This window comes from Molossus molossus, unplaced genomic scaffold (assembly GCF_014108415.1).
Source record: "Molossus molossus isolate mMolMol1 unplaced genomic scaffold, mMolMol1.p scaffold_m16_p_21, whole genome shotgun sequence".
Classification (NCBI taxonomy): Eukaryota; Metazoa; Chordata; class Mammalia; order Chiroptera; family Molossidae; genus Molossus; species Molossus molossus.
The window spans coordinates 43,839,811-43,865,276 of NW_023425357.1; the positions used below are offsets into that span (position 1 = coordinate 43,839,811).

General features: G+C 54.8%; 1 protein-coding gene across 1 annotated transcript; it reads right to left on the reverse strand.

Moving 5' to 3' along the window:
- Nucleotides 1-404: 404 nt before the first annotated feature.
- MMP2 (matrix metallopeptidase 2) lies at nt 405-24,707 on the reverse strand. The gene is made up of 13 exons (XM_036275837.1): nt 24,257-24,707; nt 21,373-21,599; nt 19,914-20,062; nt 18,905-19,033; nt 18,513-18,686; nt 15,842-16,015; nt 14,928-15,101; nt 13,109-13,264; nt 11,764-11,905; nt 7,605-7,741; nt 6,427-6,586; nt 2,354-2,463; nt 405-876 (listed from the first exon to the last, which is right to left on the reverse strand). Exons 1-13 carry the CDS (start codon nt 24,410-24,412, stop codon nt 773-775), a joined length of 1,992 nt encoding a protein of 663 aa, XP_036131730.1. The 5' UTR covers nt 24,413-24,707; the 3' UTR covers nt 405-772.
- Nucleotides 24,708-25,466: the final 759 nt, after the last annotated feature.

Sequence of the window (25,466 nt, forward strand, 5' to 3'; positions counted from 1 at the left end):
TATTCATACTTGTTGACATTTCCCATGGGGAATTGTTGAAGGGCGAGGAGGGGAGGGCTGAGCAGGGAGCCAAGGCCTGGTTTTCCTCCATCCAGTGGAGAAAGTAACGGGGCAGATTCGGACTAAACAGAGCGGGCTGAGATGCTCCATGCAGTGACTTCAGACGGCCTGAGTCCTTCTGTTAGGAAATTCAATTTCAAAGTGGAAAAATAAAAAATGATCACAAGAAAATGCCAAAGTGCATGTAAAGCCAACCACGAATGTGGGCAAGGCTCTAAGGCAGCCAGCAGTGAGAAGCCAGGTGTCTGGGTGGCCTCCTGGCCACACCTGTCTTCCACTGCCCTGGGCCAGGCCAGGCTGTAGGGCCACCAGTGCCCTCTTGAGACAGTCTCTGTTGGCTCCGAGGGCGCTACAAGCCACAGAAGGTTGTGGAGGGAGAAGAGCCTGAAGTGTGGCAGCACCAGGGCAGCCCACGGCAGGGCCGCATTGAGGACATGAAAGCATCTCTTTGGGGTGGCTCTGGAAGGCTGGAGGGATATGGAGGGGTAAGAAGCACCTGGGAGGGGTACAGTCAGCACCTTTCCTTGGGCACCGGGCACAGCCACTCTCTGGAATCTTAAATTACCAGGTGGCGGTGAGAATGCTGATTAACCACAGAGCTGAAGCCTGCCAGGCCCTTCCGGGTCCGTCCTGGTGCTCGGGCCCGTCCTGGTGCTCGGGCCCGACGTGAAGAAAGTCATGGAGCCCAGGGCCCGTGGGAGCTGCGGCCAGCTCAGCAGCCCAGCCAGTCGGATTTGATGCTTCCAAACTTCACGTTCTTCAGACTTTGGTTTTCCAACTTTAGGTAATAATTGCCCTTGAAGAAGTAGCTGTGACCTGGACGAGAGAGAAGAGAGGCTGTGAGCACCCTCAGACAGTCTGGCATGCGGAAGGTTCCTGGGAGCTCAGAAAGCCTGCCTGCCACAGGGGAGAAGCTTGGAGACCAGACAGGACCCCGCTGGGCTGGAGAAAGGGAAACGGCTGTGGAAGTTCAGTCTCTGAGTGCCTGGGTCTCAGTCCCTCTTTTCATTTCAAGATGGAGATAAAGGTACCAACCTCTTAGGGCCTGTGGTGAGGATGGATTTAGACAGTTATGCTACTATTAATATAAACAGTACTCCGTTGAGCACAATCACCAAACTAAGGGCTTTCCATATACCAGAGGTGACCAACCAGGAGGCTGCTCACCCCATTGCCCCACAGACAGGTTTTACTTGGCTCACAGAAGTTTTTGTTTTGTTTTGAATTCTGAATAAGTTGCCACCATGTAAACATCTAAAAATTTCACAAGAAAATACAGACTTATTTGCTTCCTCTTAAAAGAGTTGGAATATGCAGCCACCTGGACCCTGTTCTTTAGGGCAGCGATCATCAAAGGCAGAGAAGCAACTGTCCTCTGTAAATAAGCCGTGTGCTCTCTGGTTCACCACAGACCCCACCACTCCCTACTATCCGCCTTGCCTACTTCATTTATTTGTGCTACTGGCCTGGGCCCCTCTGGGCTTTGGAATTTGTGACTCCTGACATACTCTCATTTACTTCCTTTAAAACCCTGGCACATTGTAGGTGCTCAATATTTGTTTATTCCTGAAGATAATCCTTAACCTAGTACCTGATTGGACACTGCTTTTCACTGGACAGGTAGACCTTTAGCCACTGGAGGTCAGGGCCATGTGTTTAGCCAGCATATGATAGGGGCTCAAAAAAAAATCTTTGTGGAATTTAATTAAAATCATCTCTAAAAAAGCCAAACTGGACCACTTCCAGGGCCCTAGAGAGCTCACAGAAGCCTCCCCAGAAATATGATTTTCAAACTCCAAATTCTACCCCTGGATGATACAGGTTGTTTTATTCATCAAGGGACCAGGGGTGAAGCAAGTGGAACCTGGATCTCTGCCACATCAGCAAGAGGCCATGACAAAGTTGGTCCTATCACACATGGAGCCATCCTTCTGCTAACAGGAGGTGGGGACAAGGCCTCCTGTGGAACCCAGAAGGGCCTGGATCAAGCCTTAGAATGAATCCAGGGCACAGAGCCCATATCCCCTCCTCCCCCTCCAGGCCTCTCACCCCCCCTTCTCTGGCTCCAGGCCCTGCAGCTGTGAGGGGCCTTTCTAGGTCTTACTGCCTGGAGCCTGCTGAGTGAGCAGAGGTCAGGGGTCTGGATGCCTTCCCAGCACTGGGCTGAAGGGGCTGGTTTGTTCTCCCGAGCACCGCTAGCCTCCCTGCACAATAAGGGAGTGTGTGCTCGTGGGACCCAGGCCCTGGCTGGGGGCGGGGAGTCCTAGAAAGCCGAGAGGCCCGGGCAGCTCACCACCACCCTGCAGGTCCACCACAGCGTCCAGGTTATCAGGCACAGCGTTCCAGGCTTCTTCGATGAGCTTGGGGAAGCCGGGATCCATTTTCTTCTTCACCTCATTGTACCTGCAAAGCACCGGACATAGTGAGCCAGTGGGTCCTCCCTAAAGGCCACCCCTCCCTGGACCTGGATGGGAGGGCCCAGCTGATGGCTCCTGGGTGGGCCTGGGAAACCAGACCTAGCCTTTCTGGGAGGCTGCTGGCTGGAAAAGAAAGACATGTGGTCAGAAAGGGTCTCCATCCCAACTCCATCACTCACTCACTATGTGACCTGCACAGTCCTATAAAAACAACCTTGTGATTCCTGCTAACATTGAAGCAGTGTGTTAACCACTTTTCACTTTGTTTCTCAGTCAGTCCTTATGACAGTCTTATGACACAGTTATTACCGCAATACCCATTTCACAGACCAGAGGCTTCAAACGATGCCCAGCTTCTAAGTGGTAGTCCAACCCAGGCCTCTCTGAGCCTCAGTGTTACCAGCTGGAAGATGGGGTTATATTTAATTTGACATATTAATGTATATGCAAAAGAAAGTAATACATGCAAGGTGCCTAGCCCCATATCTGGTACTTGGCAGATTATTTGGGAAATATTAGTTGTTTTACAAACTTTGATCCCTTCTGCAATGTGACGAGCACTGGACCAGGAGTCTAGGGATGGGTCCGGCCTCACCACGCGCCTTGGGTGGCTTGGACAAATTGCTGCTTTGGGAGATGATCCTGGCAGGGATAGCGAGGTTACAAAGCAGATGGTCACAGGGTGGACCTCCTGTCACTCCAGTTACCCTGGATGCATATGTTGGCCCTGCCTTGAATTCGGGTAAATACCGTCAGTATGTAGTTGGCATATTCTTCTTCCTGGCTAGCAATACCTCTGTCTTCTTCAGTTTTGGAGAACTTTTTAAATGCTGGGGTCGCCTGGATTCCTTCACTTCTCCGCTTACACTCAACCTAGTCGCTCGTTACTCTATAAACATGTAATGAGCTCCCACTCCGCGCCTGTGGATGTCACAGTACACAAGACAGCGTCTTGCCTTTGTGTGCTGACTTTCTGGGCCGATCTGTCTGAATGCCATCCTGGTGACAGCCAAGCGTTCCTCTCTGGTGCTGCATAGTGGACTCCTTCCCCACGCAGCCCAACCACCTCCACCCCAGATGCCAGCACCGGCTTCCCCTCACTCCCCTCTCCAGGGGTCTTTCCTCTCTGCCCAGCACCCTGAGAACTGCCGGAAACGCCTTCCTTAATCCCAGCCCCATCACAAGACTTCTTGCAAGACCCGACGTGCTTTCTCATGACCCAGGGAACCAAAACTCCGGGTCCCAGCTCAAAATCCCAGCACTCCACCTGTAGCACCTCCACCGACCCCTCAACCTACGTTCTCTAAAGTGATGATGGCTCAGAGCTAGCTGTCCACGAACTTGCCCTCATTTCTTTCTCACTCTGCCCACACAAGTTAGGGTGTGCAGGAATCAACCCCATTTTACAGATGAGGAAGCAGGCTCAGAGCAGTGACCCAGCTCGCTTCCACGTCCCCTTCCTCCCGGCAGGGCGTGGCATTGCAGCCTCAGGAGATGCACGGAGGGGCCACATCTCTTCGCTTTCCTGTCCCCGAGTTTCCTCCACAGCGTCCCTGCTCGCTGGCGCACTGTTTGAAAGGGTTCTCTTGTGACTCTGTACCTCCCCTCTGCAGCTGGAGCACAGACATCTGTGTCCCAGCTTTTCCATGGTGTATCCTTGAGGCACATGGGCCTCAGTTTCCACCCCTGGAAAGTGGGGCTAATAAAAGTATTTACCTCTTATAGTTCAGGCCCATGGTGAGAACCATTATTATTTTATTCAGAGGTGTTTGTGTCTCTTGCCGTACCAGCAGCTCCCCAGGCAGGAGTGACGATTTCTTGACCCCTGTCTTCCCGCACCTAGCTCAGTGCCTGGCATATAGGAGATCCTGAATAGATATTTGAGGGCTTTGTGGAAGCTTCCAGAAGCAGGGGCTGAGCACTCTCTGGCATGAAGGAGGGGATGCCCAGGTTGGAGGCAGCTACTCTTTCTCTGTCACTCTGGGGCTCTCTCTCCTCCTTTAGCGAGGGGGTCTCTGGGGCCCCTCCAGGCTCTGCACCAGGACCAGGATCTCAAGTTCATTAACCACCTCTCCTGGGAGAGCCATCTGTCTCTTCTGGAAACGCTGCCCAGAGCCTCTGACAGGCCCTACTCCTCTGCCACTTTAGAGAACCTTGACTTGGGCCCTGGCCGGTTTGGCTCAGCGGTTGGAGCGTCGGCCCACGGACCAGAGAGACCCGGGTTCGGTTCCCGCTAAGGGCACGTACCTCGGTTGCAGTTTGTCCCCGGCCCTGGTTGGGTCGTGTGGGTGGCAACCACTCGATGTGTCTCTCTCACAATGATGTTTCTCTCTCTTTCTTTCTCCCTCCCTCCCGCTCTATCTGAAGATAAATGCCAAAATTTCCTGGGGTGAGGAGAAAAAAATAAATAAAGGGCCTTGACTTTGGAAGGTGGGCTTGTTTTGGAAGAGGACTGGGGGGCAGACAACTGCTAGAAACCCCAGCAAAGCACCGGCACAGCCTGAGTGTCAGAGTGTGTGTGCGTATGTGTGCGTGCTGTGCGTACACCTGCTCACACACGGACACATCTGCTCCTACATGTGGACATACACGCAGCGCATTAGATGATTAGGAAAGTCTGCCCCGTGCCACGTTTCAAAGGCACTAGGGTTCCAAGATTCTCAGACACACGTGTGAACCTGTGCCTCTCACTGCCCACACCCTAAGCTCTGGAGACCCGGCGCGCCCCACGCGAGACCACAGGACGTTCGCGCCTGAGAGTGCTCTGGAGCGCGTGGCGCAAAGTCCGCCCCCTGGCTTCCCGGCTGACAATGTTCTTTTCTTGAGGCTTGAGATATCAATCGGCTTAAGTTGCTAAGTATCTGAGCAATATGCCTGGAATTCCACCCTCTGAATGCAGGCAGCCACGGGCGGAGTAGTGGGAGGAAGAGGAGAAGAGAGGGCCCTAGTGGGGACGGCAGGGTTGCTTCAGGAATGACAGACCTCTGGCCCGGATGTGGGGAGCCACAGACATCCAGCCACCTTCCTTACACAATCACCCCTTTGCACTGACCAAATGACCTTTAGGGTGCCATGGAGGGGCACGGGGTGAGAAGACAGGACAGGCAGTTATGGTCCTGGCTCTGGGGCCAACAACACACGTTGGACCACAGTCTCCTTATCGGGGAAACAGGACAAAATGTAATCAAACAGAGGCGGCTTCTCCTTGACCGTTCCCAGCTGCTGGGCCCGACTCAGCCCTGACTCTGGGCTCTCCCTGTAGCTAACCTGGAGCAGAGAGCCCTGCCCCAGGCTGCCATCCTGTGCCCACAGCACGGGGCTCTGCCAGGGGCGTCTGCTGCTTCCAATGAGGTCTGATCGGATGCTGGCTCCTGAGGAAGCTGGTGAGCCCACCTCTCAGTCTTCACTGCATTTTGCTCTCTTCATCCCTGCTTCTACTACCCCCATTTTTTGGGACCCCTATTTTTTAGGCACAGTGTAGAATAGCGAAGAACAGCATGTTCTCTGGGAGCCAGAATTCCAGGGCCCAAATCCCAAACTGGCACTACCCGGCTGTGTGACTTGAAGGGACATATTTAACCTCTCTGAAGCCACGTGTCCTCATCTATAAAACGGAAGTACTAATAACAGCCATCTCAGAAAGCCCTGGGAATCGTGTCTGGCACATCATGTCAGTAGGGGAAGAGGTTACCTTTCTTTTTATTACCCTTCTGCCGTGAGTCACCACCAACTGTGACGCTCCAGACAGACACGGGCTCAGTCGAGACTTCTGAGAAGGGGAAGGAAGTTCTAGCCAGAACTGTACCCACAGGTGCACAAGGATGGGTCACCCTTTGCGGGCTTCTCAAAGGGGCCGCAGTCCTGGCAGACTGGAGACTCCGATTTGGACCCAGGAGGCGTGAGCCCGGCGTTGCCTATGTCCACCAGCCCTCTCTGCCGCCCTCCTCACCTCCAGAACTTGTTTCCAGCAAAGATGTATGTCTTCTTGTTCTTGCTCCAGTTAAAGGCAGCATCCACTCGCTCAACGTCGGCGGGCAGCCCCAGGCTGGTCAGTGGCTTAGGGTACCCTGGCTCCAGGGTGCTGGCCGAGTAAACCCAGTATTCGTTCCCTGGGGCAGAAGCAGAGCGTTGGTGACCGGAGCGGAAATGCCCCCAGCCGGCCGAGGGACCTCGCTGTGCATTCTCAGCAGGGACACGTGCTGCTCGCTTCTGGATTCCCAGGCCAGACCAGGGCGCACGTGGATGGTTTTCCAGTTGGTCACAGAAGGCGCCTGGCCAAGGAGGTGAGTTGGGGGGAGTCCAGCCCTCACTCCTCACCAGCCACGCACTCTGAGTGCCACGCCTGCCATGAAGAGGCACCTCCTAATCTGCACAAAGGTGCCCTGGGGGCCAGTACTGCCCTGGCCACAGCCCATGATGACTGGGATGAAGGAGCCGGGAGCTGGCTGCTAGTACATGGACCCACAGAGTTGGTGGAGTCTTTGGCTTCTCCAAGCAGCCGTTCCTGTGCTCCGGCCCAGACCTGCTACCCCCTCCCCCCTGACAGCACTTACTGCACCCCCATAACAGCCTGCTTTTCTGTCCCCCCTCTCGTTTGTGAGCTCTGTGAGGGCAGGGGCTGGATCCCTGGCCCATGGCAGGTGCTCAAATCAACGCCGGATACGCCTTAGCCATGTGACCTTACCTTGATGATTTTTTACCACTTGTAGAGACTCCCTTATACAACTATTTACCTCATAGTTTGCTTTCAAGGAATTCATTTTGCAATCTTTAGAAATAGGTTTATTTAAAATAAGAAGTTAAAGCAAACTATGTATATATATTTTCTGATTCTGACCGAAGCCGGTCTGGCAAAGGCCCGAGCGGGCATGGGCGACACCAGCACTGTGCGCGACGTCCCTTCAGAAAGGAAGGACAAGCTGAGAGAGCCCCAGGACCCGCAGCGCTCACACTGGGCCAGGGCCATCGGACGCTGGGGTCCGAGCCCACCTCTCAGACGCACCCCACACTTTCGGAAACGGTGGCCGAAAGAACGGGTTCCTAAAGCAGAGGGGCGCCCACGGGTTCAAAGGAACTGGGGTGCAGAGCCCCGTGAAGCCGAGGGCCCAGCAGGGTCCTCCCACTCACCTGCGAAGAACACAGCCTTCTCCTCCTGCGGGGCCTCGTACACAGCATCGATCTTCTCCGGAAGCTCAGGCCAGAATGTGGCCACCAGCAGGGGCCCCGTGGGCTTGTCCCCTGGTGTCACTGTCCGCCAAATAAACCTGAGGGGAAGACGGGGCATGGGAAACCACACCTTCAGTCACGCTGCAGCAGTAACCACACGAGCCTCCCCAAGCCCATCCAGGAACATCCTGACGACGCCGCCTTGCAAGGGGGAAGGAAGATCAAAGGGAGGTCAGAGAAGGACAGCAGAACGGGCAGAGCCCCCTCTGCAAGATGCCAGGGCTGAGAAGCAACCTCTTTGCTCTCCCTCTGTCTCCCTCCTCCAGGAAGCCCTCCCTAACTACCTCCCTCCTCTGAGCCTCTTAAAAATCAACAATGAGTGCTTAGAATAGTAGTTTGAGTAAAAAAAATCTTAGCTCTTCTACTAGATTAGAAGCCAACGGAGGCAGGGGCGGATGACACTGAAAAGTATTTCCTGAATTGAAATGAAATGGATTTTGTACACTTTGGTACGAGTAAGATTATTTATTGAGAACCTAGTAAGTACCAGAACTTTCTGTGCTTGCAAAATGTACTCCTCACAATATTCTGTTATGACTCTTGGTGATCTACCCAGCATCTATTATCTATCCGTTCCCTATCATCCTTCCTCAGGGAACTCCCAAATGTATGATCCATCTTTCCCCGCAGGCAGACCCAACCCCCATTCTGATTAGTTTAAGCCACTGGTTCTCAAAATGTGATCCCCAGACCCCAGAAATTCATTAGAACTGTGAATCATGGGGCCCCACCCGAGATCCATGGATCAGATTCCCGGGGCTTGGGGTCCAGCAATCTGAGTTTTAACAAGCCTTCCCAGTGAGTCTAAGCAGGCCGAAGTCTGAGAACCACCGGTCTAGGCCTACGGACTTGAGCCTTCCCTGGCAACGGTGAGCGACTCAGGAGTGGTTACGTGACCTGTTCACACAATAAGATCGCACAGATAGACTTGTGTTTTGTACGTGTAGAACTCTCTCTGTCTCTTCGTTTTCTCTCTTGCTGGATGTGGGCAAGGGAGCCTGTCGCCCCAACTGCACTGGCAGCCACCTTCTGCTCACGAGGACTCCAGCCTTCAGATGAAGCCAGCGCAGAGGACGGCAGCGAGCAAAGTATCACTGAGTCACTGACCCTCCGTCTGTTCCTGGGGACAGCCCTAGCCCTGAACTCTGTAGTACGTGAGAGCAATTTCTCGCCGTCGTCTCAGCTGGTTTAAGCTGGGGTTCTCTAGTACTTGCAACTAAAACGGCCTGGTACATGAGGGTATCACAGTTTTACTTGAAAAGTGAAGCTCAGCGAGTTACCAGGATTCAGATCCAGTTCTGACCCCAAAGTCTAGGCAGAACCATCCTGCAGCATTGCCTTTCTCGTCCCCCTGCCAGGGCCTAGCACCAGTGTTTGCACGTGATAGGTGCTTAACTATCAGTGCTTCATCCACCGAGCCCGTTCAACACTCGTCAACCTCCTCTCGACATGTGATGTGTCGGGCTGGAGACGGCTCCACCGTGGGCCCGGGCTCTGCGCCCTGTCCGAGGTCCACACACCTCAGATCAGCACGGCGGCCAGGGCTTCCCTTGCAAGAAGCGCTCAGGCTAGGACTCGCCATCCCTACAAGGGGCTGCAGGACACGGGCATCTGCTGTATCCACTGGTTGGGGCGTTCGAGGCCTGATGGTACCCGACTTCTCACTGCACTGTGTCTAATCTCTCTCTGCATCCTGTCATCTCCTTACCGGGACCCACCCATCCTAGCACCAAGCCCAGTCCCTGGAGCAGAGAAGGCCCTTCACCGAAGTTTACGGACCACCTTCCACCTCACCAGGCTCTCTGTTCCTCCCCGTAAAAGCCAGACACTTTCACATCCCTCTTGGCTTTGCCCTTGCAGTTCCCCTTGTCTCAAATACCATCCCAACCTGTCAGCCCCATCGCTGTCCATCTGAATCCACTTCTCCCCCCACGTGCCGCCTCGTCTCCAAAGCCTCCTGGATTTGGATGTGTCCACCAAGCACTGTGCTAATAATGCTTCTGCAACCACAACTCCTTCCCTTTGCCATGTATCACTGCCAGTACTCTCTGCCTCAGTTTCCCAGACCAGACTGATGATGCTCAAACTTTAATGTGTATCAGGATCATCATGGGGATTTGCTAAAATGCAGATTCCTGGAGCCCACTCCCAGAGATTACAGCCAGAGGGCCTGGGGGTGGGAGCAGAAACCCACTTTTTAACACTCACACCCTAGGGGGTTCTGCAGTAGGAAGCCAAGGACCTCTCTTTTAGAACACTGATCTAGGCACTAAGTAGCCCCTCTGCCCCCCGCATACTGTCCCCCATCCCCAGCTCCTAAAGCCTGGCCAATCATCTGGCACCACAGATGCCAAGTAATTACTGGTTGATAATAGCTAGTGTGATCAAACACACTGTGCCAAGCATTGTTCTACACACTAAGCTCATCTAATGCTACAATCGCCCTACGAGACAGGTGGGAGAATCAGTTCCACATTATAGATGAGAAAACTGAAGATGATACGTAACTGACTTGCCTATGATCATGCAGTGAGCAAGTCATAGGTCCAGGGTTCTAGCCTGGCAATCTGGCTGCAGCCCATTCTGTCGACTAGGATGCTCTGTGAATAGATGAAGTGACGGATGGACGGATAGAGGAGCAGGATGGGGAATTAATACTGGATGATGGATGACAGATGGACAGATAACAGATGGATGGATGGATGCGGATATGCATATTTGCATGGATAGATGATGGGCAGGCCCTTTAATGCAATCCTAATACTATCTGCCGTTATTCCGGAGGGCAGGGCAGTCAGATGTGTCTCAGCCCTTGTCAGGTGAGTAGGGGCCTTTGCAGCAAGGATACCTTTTTTCTCTACCCTGTGGTTACTTGCTCCCTGTACATAGAACTGTTTGGCCATTTGGGGTCAAGGCCGTTCTAGGAGAAGGCCTATGATAGCCTGGATTGTTTCTAATTTTTCCCTCCATCCCTCTTTAAAAAATATAGATCTGGCCCTGGCCGGTTATGCTCAGTGGTTAGACCATTGGCCCACAGACAAATGAGTTGCAGGTTTAATTCCGATCAAGGGCACATACCTCGGTTGCGGTTGGTCCCCAGCCCTGGTCGGGCGTCATGCAGGAGGCAACCAGTCGATGTGTCCCTCTCACATTGATATTTCTCTCTCCCTCTCCCCCTCCCTCCCATTCTATCTGAAGATAAAATAGTAAAATAAATGTCCTCGGGTGAGGATTAAAAAAAAAAAAGATAACGATCTGTGTCTGTTGCCATGTGACTTCACAGTACCAGCCCCAGAGGAGGTGTTGGGCTTGGCCGTGTGGTTTGCTTCGGTGGGTGGGATATTCCCAGACTGGGTATCAGGGGAGGCTTTAACTGCCTGTGCAGTCTGATTGGCCTCTGTGTTCCTGCCATCTGCCAAGGGAGAATGAGTGACGGCAGAGCATACCTGCAACTTGCAGCCCAGAGCCCCACGCTGCGGCCCAGAGCCCACACTGCGGCCCAGAGCCCACACTGCGGCCCAGAGCCCACACTGCGGCCCAGAGCCCACATTGCGCCCACACTGCGGCCCAGAGCCCACACTGCGGCCCAGAGCCCACACTGCAGCCCAGAGCCCACACTGCGGCCCAGAGCCCACACTGCGGCCCACACTGCGGCTCAGAGCCCACACTGCGGCCCAGAGCCCACGCTGCGCCCACACTGCGGCCCAGAGCCCCCACTGCGTCCACACTGCGGCCCAGAGCCCACACTGTGGCCCAGAGCCCACGCTGCGGCCCAGAGCCGCATACTGCGGCCCAGAGCCCACACTGCGGCCCAGAGCCCACACTGCGGCCCAAAGCACACACCGAGGAGACCCACAGACGAGGAGGCGGCAAAAGAAATGCCTGTGGTGAGAAGCCACAGAGATCCGTAGGTCGTTTGACATGCAGCAAATCTATCTATACCAAGTTATAGATATGAAGTCATTCTATGAAACATCCAGTGGGGTCCCTGTGCAAGGGCTGGGGGTCCGAGAGTAAAAGGGCAAAGGGCAGAGGGAAAGAAGCACGCGCCCACACTCACCGGTCCTTGAAGAAGAAGATCTCCCCACGTATCTGAGAAACGCCATCAAAGATTATGTCCTGCACACAGATCTCGGGAGTGACGGGTCCCAGTGTGGGGGTGGGGCCGGTGCCGGTGTCAATGTCCCCGTCAGGAGAGGGCCCTGGGGGAGGACACTCGGCATCAGACTCTCCCCAGCTCCAGGGGTTCTCCCCGCCAGGCTGAGCCCGGGTAGGAGAGGGAGACGATGCCTGGCGGGGACAGGGGAGTGGAGAGAAACCAGACTCCCACGGCCCTTCGCTCTTCATAATGCGCTTCCCTGACGGCTCCCGCGGCCCCCGCTCCACCCCGGCAGGTAGGTATCATTATCACTCCCACTTCACAGAGGAGGAAACTGAGTCCAGAGAGGTCAAGACTGGCTCCGTGTCTTAGAGGGGGTGCGGGGCAGAGGCAGCATAGGCCCTGGTGCCTCTCACGCATCGTGGGTTCTGTTCAAGTTCACCGTTTGTTTCCCCAGCCTCTCGGCTCGAGCACCACTTTCACTGTGTTGACGGGGTCCAGGTACCCCGGTCCCATCATACATCTCCTTTCTTTTCTTTTATCCTCACCCGAGGACATTTTCCCATTTTGTTGTTGTTCAGAAAGAGTGGGAGGGAGAGAGAGAGAGAGAAACATCGACGTGAAAGGGACACATCGAGTGGCTGCCACCCTCACGACCCAACCACGACCCAACCAGGGCTGGGGACAAACCGCAACCAAGGTACGTGCCCTTAGCGGGAACTGAACCCGGGTCTCTCTGGACCGCAGGCCGACGCTTTAACCGCTGAGCCAGACTGGCCAGGGCATACATCTCCTTTTCTACAAAAGGAGCTTCGTTTTTAAACTCCGGCCTCACTGCAAGCACTAACAACAAAGAAATCATTGGTCTCAGGTCCTACTACACATTAAAATAAAAGAATCATTATGAACACTAGAAGCCTGTAGCCCTGTATCCTTGAGGTCACTGCACACCCAGGGAACTTCCACCCTGTATTTAGCTAATTCTCCTGGATTCTAAACCTAACTCAGTTGCTGCGACCTGGTGACCTTGGGCCAGGGTTTACCTTTCTCGGGTCTCAGATTACTGGCGCCTGTGCTGAAGAGCCAAGAGGGGTGTGAACACTGATGCTATTTGGAAATGAAAGGGGCTGTCCTAGGGTCCCCCTGGAGTGTTCTGACTCCCTCAGACCAGGTCAACGCTCATGCCTCCTGACCCTGTCTCCTGTGATCTTGGATAGATGGGACCTTGCCTGTCCACCCCCGGGACCTCCATCCAAGCTGCTTGGCCTCCCAGACCCTCGTCTCCGAGCCCCAAGCGGAGGCTCACCGTAGAGGTCTTGAATGCCCTTGATGTCATCATGGGACAGGCGGAAGTTCTTGGTGTAGGTGTAGATCGGCGCCATCAGGGCTCCCGGGTCCTGTGAATGCTCCAGGCCCATCGCATGGCCAAACTCATGGGCTGCCACCAGAAACAAGCTGTACCCTGAGGGCCGCAGGCGGTCGGCACAGAAAGACAGGGAGAGAGACCAGAGGAATCAGGTCTTGGTTTTGGTGATGGAGACTTTTGAGCCCATCCTCTGGTGGGGCCAGGGGCCCTGGAAGTGGCATGGATTGATTTGATTTTTCCGGCTCCTGAGATTCTGGGTTAACATACTCTGCCCACCCCTTCCGCAGGGCCGGCCAAGGTCCCCGTCCCTCTCCAGGGCAGGCCGACCTGTGCTGGAGAGAAGGAAAAGAGGCACCTGCCAATCCTCTATTTAAAGTCGCATTTGCTACATATCGTGCTTCCTGGCTTTGTGTTTCTCTACTGACACGGGCAAAACCTGCTCTGCAGTCTCCAAACGGGAGAGCGGGGATGGGCCGGCCCCGGGGCCCACCGTCCCTGCCCCGGGACAGCAGTAAAAGCCATTCCCACTTCCGGTGGCTGCCCGGGCTCAGCCCCAGCGGCGGGCAATCCCCGCATCACGCCTGACGTGAGCTGAAGCGTGACCCCCAGAGGGCAGGTTCAAGCGTTCAACCCGAGTACCTGCGACAGTGATCTTAGCTGGAAACAAGGTCTTTGCAGACAGATGAAAACATAAAGTCGCACAGGGGTAGGGTGGCCCCTTGATCCGATATGATCGGTGTCTTTATAAGAACAGAAACAGAGACGGAACAGAGGGGAAGCCATGTACCGACAGAGGCTGGAGTGAGGCAGCCAAGGGGACATGGCCAGCGGACACCCTGATTTCAGACAGCGGCTGCACCATGCCGGTCTGGAGCCCGGAACCATTCTGGCGGATGGCAAATCCCACCGTTGGGCAGAAGCCGGGGCAGAGCAAGTGAAATCAGGGAGGTCCCAGCATGGTATTTGGGGGGTAAGGAAAACTCCTTTGGTCAGCCTCTGACAGTTGGCCTTCTCCAAGTTCCATCTCATTGTGAGGAAAAAGGTGGAAAAGTAACAGAGAGACAGACCCGTTTCCGGCTGGCCCGGACCAGCCCTCTCAGCTGGCCACCTGGAGCCATCATGAGTCCAGTGACTGAGCCCTACAGATGTAAGTGGGCACACGCACCCTGCCCACTGCACTGACCACACAGTAGGGCCATGGCCTAGCTCCTGGTCGCTCTCTCCCCGCCTGAGTCTGGGGGCAGGGAGCTGCTCCCGGTGCTGTCTTAGCACCCTCGTTCACAACTCGGGTGCCTCGGGGGCAGGGAGGCTCTGGGGCTCCCGGTGCTGCATGGGGTGGGTGGGAACACAGATGAGCCCCCCTACTCCCCCCCACCCCCAGCGCCTTGGAGGCAGCTCCCTGCTGAGTCAGGACGCCTCGTAGGAGAGCACCGAACCCAGCACGGTGCCGTTTGGGTAGTCTCGGTGGAAGCAGTACCAAGGGGGATGAGGTCTTAAAGGGGAAGCCACACCTCTGCCTGGATAGCAGTGGCCTAAGCAGGGACACTATGTCCACCAAGAACGGGAAGTGTTTCTGTCATGGGCGGGTCTAGAGCAGGTAGTGTCCCCAGTGTGGATGGCAGGGTCTCAACCAGGGCAGCGTCTCCAGCGGGGGAAGTGGAGGGCACTGTCCGTTCCTGAGGTGGGTGGGGACTCAGGACGATGTCCAGCCTAGATGGAGGGGTGCTGGTGTCTCTGCCCGACGCCCGCGGCCCTGTACCTTGGTCGGGGCAGAAGCCCCACTCGCGGTCCTCGTCGAAGCTGGGCGTGGTGGAACACCACATCTTCCCGTCACTGCGGCCCTCACTGGTGCACTGCTCATACTTCTTGCCCAGGAAGGTGAAGGGGAAGACGCAGGGCGCGCCTTTCGAGTTCCCGCCAACAGTGGACATGGCTGCAGGGTTAGGGACACGGGTCAGGGCCGTGAGGAGTCTGAGCCCACCACCACCAGGGACAATGACACGATGGGACATTAACAAACCACACTTAGTGAGTATGTGCCGGATCAAGTTCTTTATACAAGCCCTCCCCCACCCCCCAACAACCCCGTGCCATCAGAACCCCATGTGACCCCATTTCATGGATGCAGAAACAGAGCTCATAGAGAGCAAGAAACCTGCTGGACACTGCTAGGAAGGGTCTGAACCTCAACCCGGAGCTTCAGCCAGGCTCCCATGGACAGGACAGGCGGACAGAGGCTAAGGGGCCTCTAGCCCGTCAGCTGCATCGCAGAGGGTCCTGCAGACCTGTCTGCGCTCTTGCAGAAAGCAGGTGCTCAATAAATACCCGTTGGAGGAAGGGAGGGAGGGAAGGAAAGGAAAGGAGGAGGAAGAAAGGCCGATGAGAGTTCCTACTGACAAAAACAAAAAGGCGAGGAACAGAGACTGCGAGATCAGAGGGAAGGAAAGCAATTGTCAGGGAGGCCGAGAGCGAGTCGTTCAGAGACGGTCCCGGCGGGCCTGACACCCGGCATCGCCAATTTGGCTGAACTGGCTGTTGGTCCCCAACGTCTGTTCTGATTTTGGTGCCCCTGCAGCCCAGCTGCTAAGTATTCTGATCAGTACCCCATCTCGGGGAAAGGAGGTGGGGCGCTTGTGGTTTCTACAGAAGGCAGGGAGAGGCGGCGACACCCACCGGTCTCGGGGCAGAAGCCGTACTTCTTGTCCTTGTCGTAGTCCTCGGTGGTGCTGCACCAGCGGTAGCCGTCACTGCGGCCCTCGGTGGTGCAGCTGTTGTAGGACGTGCCCTGGAAGCGGAACGGGAACTTGCAGGGTTGTCCGTTGGCGTTGCCACCCAGAGTGAACAGGGCTGGGGGTGGGGAGAGAGGGCAAGGGTGTGGATGTGAGAGACCACCCACCTGCACACCGGAAAATCAGCTGGGGCACCTGCATGGGCACAGAGCTGGTGGCCACCAACCTGCCAGTTCACACTAGTGAGGCTATAGTGTTACTAAAAATCATCAATACTGGTTGATAAACTGCTGCTTCTCTGAGCTTCTGGGGACCACCCCTGGCTTCCTGGTCAACCCCATCCTTCCCCTGGGACCTGATGGACCAGCCCCCCAAAGAAATGGTGAATACATGGCACACAGCAGGGAGCGTCAGGGAACCCTGCCCCAGCCCCAGGGTTCCTGTCCACTCTGCCTGGCCGATGCCCACACCGTGCAGACTGCTCGATGCGCCACGGTCAGCGGCACGGCCCGAGCATGTCTGATAGACAGGGAAACCGAGGCACTGAGCAAGCTGGTTCCGAATCTGCGTACGGGGTAACTGGAAACCACACCGTCTCTCTCGCTCACTCTCTCTCTCTCTCACACACACACACACACACACACACACCCCACAGAAAGCTTCACCTCCTTCCAACCCCAGGCATCTTCTGGAAGCTCTGCTGTGCTCCCTGTGGGAAGCGGTGGCAGGGAGGAGGAGAGAAGGGGAGGGGTGTCTTTTATTAACACTCCAGCCATCCACTCTGACCTCCTCAAGACAGGGGCCATGACTGGAGAAACTGGGGAGAGTGAGATTCAGATTCTGGGCTTATCTGTCTTGGGTTCTTCCCGTTCCCCGTGGCCTCGTCCACCCCAAAGTTACAAAATGGTGTGTCTCTGAAATTGCCAACTAGCAAAACCGCAAGTGCGTAACAAAGACCATCTGTGCACAACGGCGCCAGAGGTGACCTCACCAACCCGTTAACTCCACCATGACCAGAATGAAGCCCAGTCCCTGGCCCCCCACTGCGGGACTCAGACTCCTAATCCTCATTGGTCCTCTCTCCCCATTCAAAAGACCTTCTCATGCAATGCCAGAGACAGTGGGAGTAAGGGAAGAGGCGGCGCTGAGGCCGATGCCCTGGTGGCCCCTGCGTGGGGAAAGGCAGAGTTAACCTCCACCCCTCTGGCCCGCACTCAGCTGCACTCCACCACCCAGGAAGCCCGCTATCCTTTCAGATCATGTCCCCCAGAAGCACGAAGACAGACACTGAGTCAGCAGTCAGGAGGGGCTGAGCAACAGAACATCTGCCAGAGACCCAAATGCGTGCATGTTGTGCATACTTGCGTCTGGCTAAGTACCAAGTAAATGGCTAATGTCCAACGCAGGGAAGAGCCTTTCCCCAACTTATGAGTTGCAGCTGTTTTCACTTCTGTCATTAAGGCATTCTTTTCTCATCACGAGGGCGACACATGGGAAGGGTAATGCCTCTGAATCCCCACTGAGAAATGCGGGATGCATAGAATATTTCCATTGAAAGTTTCAGATTTATTAATGGCTTGAACTCTTACTTAATACAAAGCACCATATGAGCTTTGGTACCAGTCCAGATGGCTGGTGGTCAGTCAATTGCAATGAAATCAGATTGATTCACAAACATGTCAAGTTGGAGCCCAAAGACAGAGGCCAATATGGATCAAGGCGTCTATGGGATGGAGGAGAAAGTATTTAGAAAAACATTTGGATTTCCTTTCATTTTCTGGCTTTTGATCCCCAGAGTGAGCAGATATGATGACTTGATTGAGTATGAAGTGATATATACTATCATTCTCTGATTTCTGATTACAAAGTGTGTCAAGGCTATTTTTAAAAAGGATTGAATATGTCAATACACTTACCCCTTTTAAAATTTTTTTCTCTCTATAATATGGCTTCTAAATGTCTGAAAATTTTCTGTTTTGAGCATTGACAAACACACATACATAAATACTGAGTCAAGACACAGAGATATAGACACAAGCAAGAACAGAGACCAAGACGGGCAAATGGAACGGTCCCCGTGCGTGCACACACACACACACACGCACACACGCGTGTGCGCACACTAGCAAAGTTGGCATCAGCACCAGGAGTAATGGCTGAAATTCCAGGGGTTGGTGTCCCCAAGCCAGGCTGGGTACCAGCCTTGGTGTCTGAGTCTCGCCCCTACTCCCAGTGCTAGGTTTCGGGTCCATCCCTAAGCCTCTCCTCATGCTCTGGAGCCCCAATCCTGGCCTAAGGTAGAGTGGTTCTAGAGAAACCTGGGCATGTTAATAATTACAAGTTCATTCTAAGGTATGGAAGAAAAAATTAATTAGCACATCAAACCTATGATTTCACTAATATTATTGTTAATGGTGGGACTTACAATAATTGATTTAATGAAAGCATCAAGTAAACATTATACAAGTGAGAGGGACAGACAGGCTGGAAGAAAGCTGGGGTGATGCCGTGGGACTGGCAGTGCCGGGCCTGGGGGCTGTGGACGACGGAGACAGCGGGGCCCCTGGGACGACGAAGACAGCGGGGCCCCTGGGAAGCCTGGCCGGTGCACTCACCTTCGTGGGGGCAGAAGCCGTATTTGCCGTCCTTGTCGAAGTTGTAGGTTGTGGAACACCAGAGGAAGCCGTCGCTGCGCCCCGTGTCAGTGCAGCTGGTATACTCCTTGCCGTTGAACATGAAGGGGAACTTACAGTACTCCCCGTCAGCGTTCCCGTACTTCACGCGGACCACTGAGGGGTGACACGGGGTGGGGTGAACCTCTCCAGGTCCTTCTTTAGAGACCAGAATCCTGTGTGACCCCCTCCCCCTCCCATCTCTCTCTCTCCCATCAGAGCAGATGGAGGTGCCCAAGGTTGCCGGGCAAGGCATCGTCCTTGTTGCGAGGTTATAGGGAGACATGCAGAGGGCTGGAGAGGATGCTTGGGCATGTAGGTGGTCACTGTCTTACCTTGCCCTTCTCCCAGGGTCCACAGCTCATCGTCATCAAAGTGGGAGTCTCCCCCAACACCAGGACCCGGGGCGAAAGCGTGAGCCAGGAGCCCGTCTTTGCCATCAAAGGGGTATCCGTCTCCATGCTCTGAAACACACTGGGCCTCAGCTTCTAACCGCCCAGCTGGGCCCTGGCACCCAGCCTCACTCCATCCATAGTTGAGGCCCTTCAGCCCACCTAATATTGGTCCCTGCCCTGTCCTGTTGGGGCTATCCAAGACCGGGATACAGCAAATCAGCAAAGAGTTGTGACTTGATTGTTAGCATCCTAAGGTCTACACTGTTCCCCTCAAGCCTATCACCACTGTTCACAACACTAATCCCCATGCCTACTTGGCCACCCAGGCCCATACCACCCACCTACATGTCTACATTCTTTCCTGTGTTGTGCCATTTACCCATATCACTATACTACTCACAATGTCTACACCCCCTACCTTTATGTCTACACTACTGTCAGTGTTCACACCACCAACCCACGTGGCGCCAGTGACCCAGGTTCTTTTCCACTTACTCTCATGCCCACATGGCTCCATTCTTTCCAATCTACTCCCTGCCGAGTCCCTCAGTGTCCACCACTGCTACCAACATAACTTTCTGCAATGACGGGGACATTACTTGTGCTGTTCAATTCAATAACAACTAACCCCATATGGCCACTGAGGACTTGTAATGTGGCTAGTGTGACTGAGAACTTGAATTTCAATTTTATTTCAGTGTAACTACTTGAAATGTCAACAGCCCTGTTTCTAGGGGCTTCCTTGTTGGACGGTGCAGGGAAACCGCTGGCTTACAGGTTTACACTGCCTCTGGAGAGCCAGTGTCACGTCGTCTGGTCTCATCTACGCCACTTCAGTGTCCACACTTTTGCTGGCCTATCTCAGCTGCTCACAGGACCCCTGTGCCTCTCTAATGGCTGGGTTACCCCGTCTCTCCACTGAAGCCCTGTGGGGCCCAGTCCTGCCTACCCCAGCGGCCGAAGTTGATCATGATGTCGGCCTCCCCATCGTGGATACGAGTAAACCGCAGGGGGGTCACGTTACTCCAGACTTGGAAGGCACGGGTGAAGGCATCGTCCACCGTCTCAGAGTCGAGATCAGGTGTGTATGCAATGATCCTAGAGGTGGGAAAATGCATGTGAGCCCGGCCCGTGTGGCTCAGCGGATTGAGCAGCCCCTCCCATGGCCTGGGGTCCCAGTCCAGTTCCCGGTCGGGCACAGGCTCAATCCCTGGTAGGGGGTCTGCAGGGGCCAGCCAACTGATATTTCTCTCACATCGATGTTTCTCTCGCTCTCTCCCTCTTCTCTCTCTAAAAATATCAATAAAAACATATTTAAAAAAATGCATGTGGGCCTGCCTAGTGTGGCTCAGCGTTGACCCATGCACCAAGAGGTCGCCAGTTCGATTCCCAGTCAGGGCACATGCCCAGGTTGTGGGCCCAATCCCTAGTGGGGAGCATGCAAGAGGCGGCCAATAAATGGTCTCTCTCATCGATGTTTCTGTCTCTCTCTCCCTCCCCCTTCCTCTCTCTGTAAAAAATCAATAAAGTAAAAAAAATTTTCAAAAACGCATGTGGGTGTATACGCATGCAAAGGAATGAGTATGCATATACATGTGTGCAAGTGTGTATATGACATTGTGTGAGTGCATGAATGTGTGCAAGGGTGGTGTGTGAGTGTGCATAAGCATGTGAGAGGTGCATGAGGCTGAGTGTGAATGAGTGTGTACATGTGTGTACGCACATGCATATATGCATATATGTAAGTTGAGCAGATCTCACTGAGAGAGCAGCCCATCCAGAATGCCTTGCGGCCCTAAGCAGTCCTAGCCTAGCCAACATCTTCAGGCCTGTTCCGGACTCTCATTCTGCACCTGTGGCTGGGGAGGACACACAGGGGCATAAATAGTGCATTTGGGGCTCTGAGCAGAGACTGCATCCCTTGGAATCCAGCACAAGCTCACAGAACAGAGCTCAGCCAATTACAACAACCAAATAATATGACATCAACCCAATTAGCAACCAGTCAAGTTCCCTCCACCTGTCCCAGTGATCCCATCTAGCACTAACAGTGACTGGCAGTTACCATATGCTGCACCCTGTGAAAGCCCTTTATATATGGGATCTAGCTCAGCCCCCAACCAACCTATGCGGAAGGTTTTGGTTTAGCCCTGTAGATTGGAAGGTTTTGGTTTAGCCCTGTTTTGTAGACTGGAAAGCCAAGGCTCAGGGCAATGAAAAATAAGTAGCTCGATGCCTCACAGCAGTTAAGTGTGAAATTCAAGTCCAGGTCTGTCCGACTCTGGTTCCTGAGAACTCTGTATGCAAACTCCTTAAGATGCCTCCTGGGTCCCCGGAGCGGGGCGAGGCCCAAGGAGACCCTGTGTGCCATGGCCCGGAGGCCCTGCTCCCCAGCCCTGCCTCAGCACCTGTACGTGATCTGGTTCTTGTCCCACTTGGGCTTGCGGGGGAAGAAGTTGTAGTTGGCCACGTCGGGGTTGCCACAGCGCGGCTTCCGCATCGTCATGATGGTGCGCTTGTCAAGGACACCTGTCTCGGGAAGCCCGAAGAACTTCTGCATCTTCTTCAGCGTGTCTTTCAGCACAAACAGGTTACACTTCTCCTTGGGGCAGCCGTAATAGGTGTTGAGGTATTGCTGGAGGAAATGAGCACCACAGGTAAGCAGCCACACCAGGACTGCAAAGCAGGCTGCAGTGACCGCCCAGCCCAGACAGGACATAATCCAGGGGCCCAAAGCTGCTGGGTGGAGTCTTCGGTTCCCAAACGAACTTTGCCACTTACCCACTAAGAAGCATAATAGCTGCAGAGCATGGCTACTAAGCTCTGGGTGCTTACTCTATACCCAGGCATGGAACGCTAATGCTCACAGTAACTCACTAATATAGTTAGTTACCATCCCCATCATACAGAGGAAGAAACTAAAGCACAGAGAGGAACTTACCTACGATCACACAGCTCACAAATGGCAGAACTGGATTTGGACCCAAGCAATCTGGCTCCGCAGCCATAATCAGAACTGTATGTCACTACCTGTCTTGACCTTAATCATCTCTTTTAACCCACCTAACTGCTGCTGCTGACCTAAGGGTTCTCTTTCTCTCTTTTCTTATATGGAGAGTCGGGGGCTATGTGCACGGGCTGCAGCAGGAGACAGACCTGGGTTCAACCAGGATCGGTCATTTCCAAAATGTGCCTCAGGGCTGTGCGGTGGCTCTGCCCAGACTGAGGCCAGGACCAAACAGGCCTCTGCAGAGGGGCAGGGCCAACCAGCTCATTCATCCGTTCAGCAAATACTTTCTGACATGGCCCACGTTCCGGACCCTGAGCTAGTGCTGGGATACACTGGTGAACACGACAGAGGTTTCCAGACTGTAAAGTTCAAGTCCCAGTGTGGGAAGGCTGATGGACCAGAAAGAAATTCAAACTTAAATATGTGATAGGTGCTGTGTTGGAACGGTGAAAGGAGCCAGGAGACCTTGTCATAGGGGCCCTGACCTTATTTGGAGGAGTTAGGAAAAGAAAAATACAGGGTACAATGATGAAGATGATGACGATGATGATGACTAAACCTACTGAGTGCTTACCATGTGCCACTCAAAGTGTCTAAGAGTGCTTCTCCTTTAACAGGTACTATTATCCTCAGTTTGCAGAAGCTGAAACTGAGAGGTTAAGTCACTTGCCCAAGCTCACTGGGCCAGCTGGTTAGTGCACTCAGGATCTGAAGTCAGACATTCAAAGCCCTGGGGCCTGCTCAAGCCTCCCACTGCGTGGCCTCTGGGCAACAAGGGCGGATCCATGCTGCTCTGGGGGGTCCATGTTGCTCTGGGCTGATCCATGCTGCTCTGGGGGGTCCATGTTGCCCAGAGGCCACGCAGTGGGAGGCTTGAGCAGGCTCCGGGCTGTGCGGGCACCCAGGCAGCTTTGTCAAGGCTGCAAAGCTCCTCCCTCACTCCTAACCAACTGCCACCTCATGATGCCAGCCAGCTCCAGACCCTGAGAAAGGATAGTAACCCCCTAAAAATGTAGGCTCTCCCAACCCATTTATCCAGAGCGGACAGAAGCTTACATGCTGGAAAAGAGGGGAGGATGTCACGTTCTGAGATGGGGTTCCCAGTGAGACCAGCCGGCATGGGAGTCCTGTCTTGAGCAGGTTGGGAACCAAGCACAAGGAGAATAGGGGATTTCGAGAAGGCGGGTGGTAAAGAAATAAGGGTGCAGATTTCTTGTGGGCTAGAAGGAACATCTTGAGGGACCCCCCAAGCTGGAGGCACTGACAGGGTGAAGGGTGGTGCCCTTTGACTGCCCCCAGCCCGCTGGTACAGTGCGGAGGCAAGGGAGCCAGTCCAGCCAGACGCGCGCTCACAGATCACTGGAGCCACAGCTCGGAGCCCCGCCAGGAGGGAGGGCTCGCTGGCTACTCTCCCACCCGCGGGGCTCCTCCACCCCCGCCCCACGCGCCAGGCCTTCTGTGCTCCCCCCTCCTTCCACCCCGCTGGCCACTTTTCTCTGGTCCTCCATGCCATTGCAGAAGTTGCAGAAGTTCGAGGAAACTTTCCGAGATCCAGTCGTTGACCCTTCTGGCCACCTTGTCCACTGGGCCAGGAGGAAAAGATGCGCTCTCGGCTTCACTCCTGACCCAAATATTTGCCCAAAGGTTCCCTCCAGCGGTTTGTCCGAGGCCCCTCTCCAGATGTGTGTCAAAGGTTCCCAGATGTTTGCAAAGACCCGCTTGGCCCAGAGCTCCCAAACTAATGCGTGCAAGAGTTTACCCAAAGAGCGTGCCACCGGAGCCCCTTCCCAAAGTGCCGCAGAGGTGCAAAAAAAATCCTCCACCGTCTACTAAAGGGACCGTCTGCCAAAGGCCTACCAAGGTGCTTGCCAAGGGTCTTGTTAGCCAACCCCCAGATGAGTCCAAAAGTTGTTTACAAAGCCGCCCCCTTGCCAAATCCGTCAGATACTAGACAATGTCCCTGATATTTACATAAGGGGCCCTTTCCAGCTGTTTGCCAAAGCACCCCCTTAATCACCCTCGCGCGTTTCACGCCCCCCTGCTGTGTCCGGAAAGTTTCCAAGTTGTTTATCAAAAGCCTTCTCCATTCACCAAAGCACCCCCACTGTTTCCAAAACAGAGCCCACCTCCAGCTGGCCAAGACTCCCCGCTAGGCTGTTTACTGAAGCCCCTCCCCCAGGGTGTGTGCCCCTCCGGGGTAGGGGGAAGTGGAGCAGGGAGACCCCCCGACCTCGCCTAAGTTTGTTTAAACTTGGCTCCCAGAGGCCCGCGGAACAACTCACCACGGCCACCTCTTTGTCCGATTTGGGGGCGACATCGCCAGGGAACTTGATGATGGGCGATGGAGCGGCGGCGGCGCGGCCCAACAGGCAGCCCAGGACGCAGAGAGCTTGCAGGGCGCCGGCGAGCGCGCCCCGGGCCACTAGCGCCTCGACCATCGCTCTCCCGGGCCCCGCGCGTCGCCCCGGGGGTCGCTGGTTCGGTGTGTGTGGCCGCGTCGCCGTCTGGTCGGTGCTGGCTCCGCCGCGCAGCGCTGCGTTCCGAGGGACAGCTCGACTCGGTGGCCTCGGCTTCGCCCGGCTCAGCCGCGCATGGTCCGGTCCCCGCGCCCCAGCCGCGCCGCCGCCTGTGCTCGCCGGGCCTGGAGTCCCTTTGTATGTTTAAAGCCCAGATGCGCAGCCTCCAGCCACCGCCGGAGGAAGTCTGGATGCAGCGGAAACAAGGGAGGGCAACCGCCAGATGTGGCCGGCTGGGCTGGGAGGGCGCTGGCAGTGCAAGGAGGTAGTGTGTGGGGCGGGGGGCGGGGAGGGGATGGGGCGGAGCACCCAGGCCCGCCCCTCACTGCCCCCTTGCCCCCCTCCTCTTTTTTCCTCTTCTTTTTAACTTCTGTTTTCCTGGCCGATTGCTGCTCCAGGCCTCTGCGTGCACCGTCAGGGAGCGACCCCTCTACCCTTACTCCCCAATCTGGGCACAAAGCCTAAGGACCCCCTGCGGGGAAACATCTGGCGCGACCGCTGTAGACTCGTGATGTCCTGAGACGGAGGCCAGCGGTTCTTGGAGGGACGCCCGGGGCAGGACTGCCTGCACGCCCGGGGCAGGGTTCAGAGATGGGGAGGAAGGGTCAGAAACGGAAGGTCCTCTGCATTATAGATTATCAGAGAAAGGACTGTAAATGTTAAGGTGGAAATAGAGAGGGATGGTCAAAATGGAAAAAGATGCAAATAGATACAGTGGAGGGTCCCACCTTACTTCCTCCCTGTCTCCCTCCCTCCCTCCCTTCCTTCCTTCTGTCTTTCTCTCCTTTGTTTTTTCTTCTCCAAGTATGTAAGCATTCACTGAGTTTCAGGCATAATGCTAGGTGGTAGATACACACTTGGAAACACAGAAGTCCTGATTAATGTCCCCAATGAATGTCTCCTCATGCTCTCAGGAAAAAGAACTAATTAGGTGCTAAACTGTGATGGGGACTCCAGCAGCCTGTGGGAACACCTG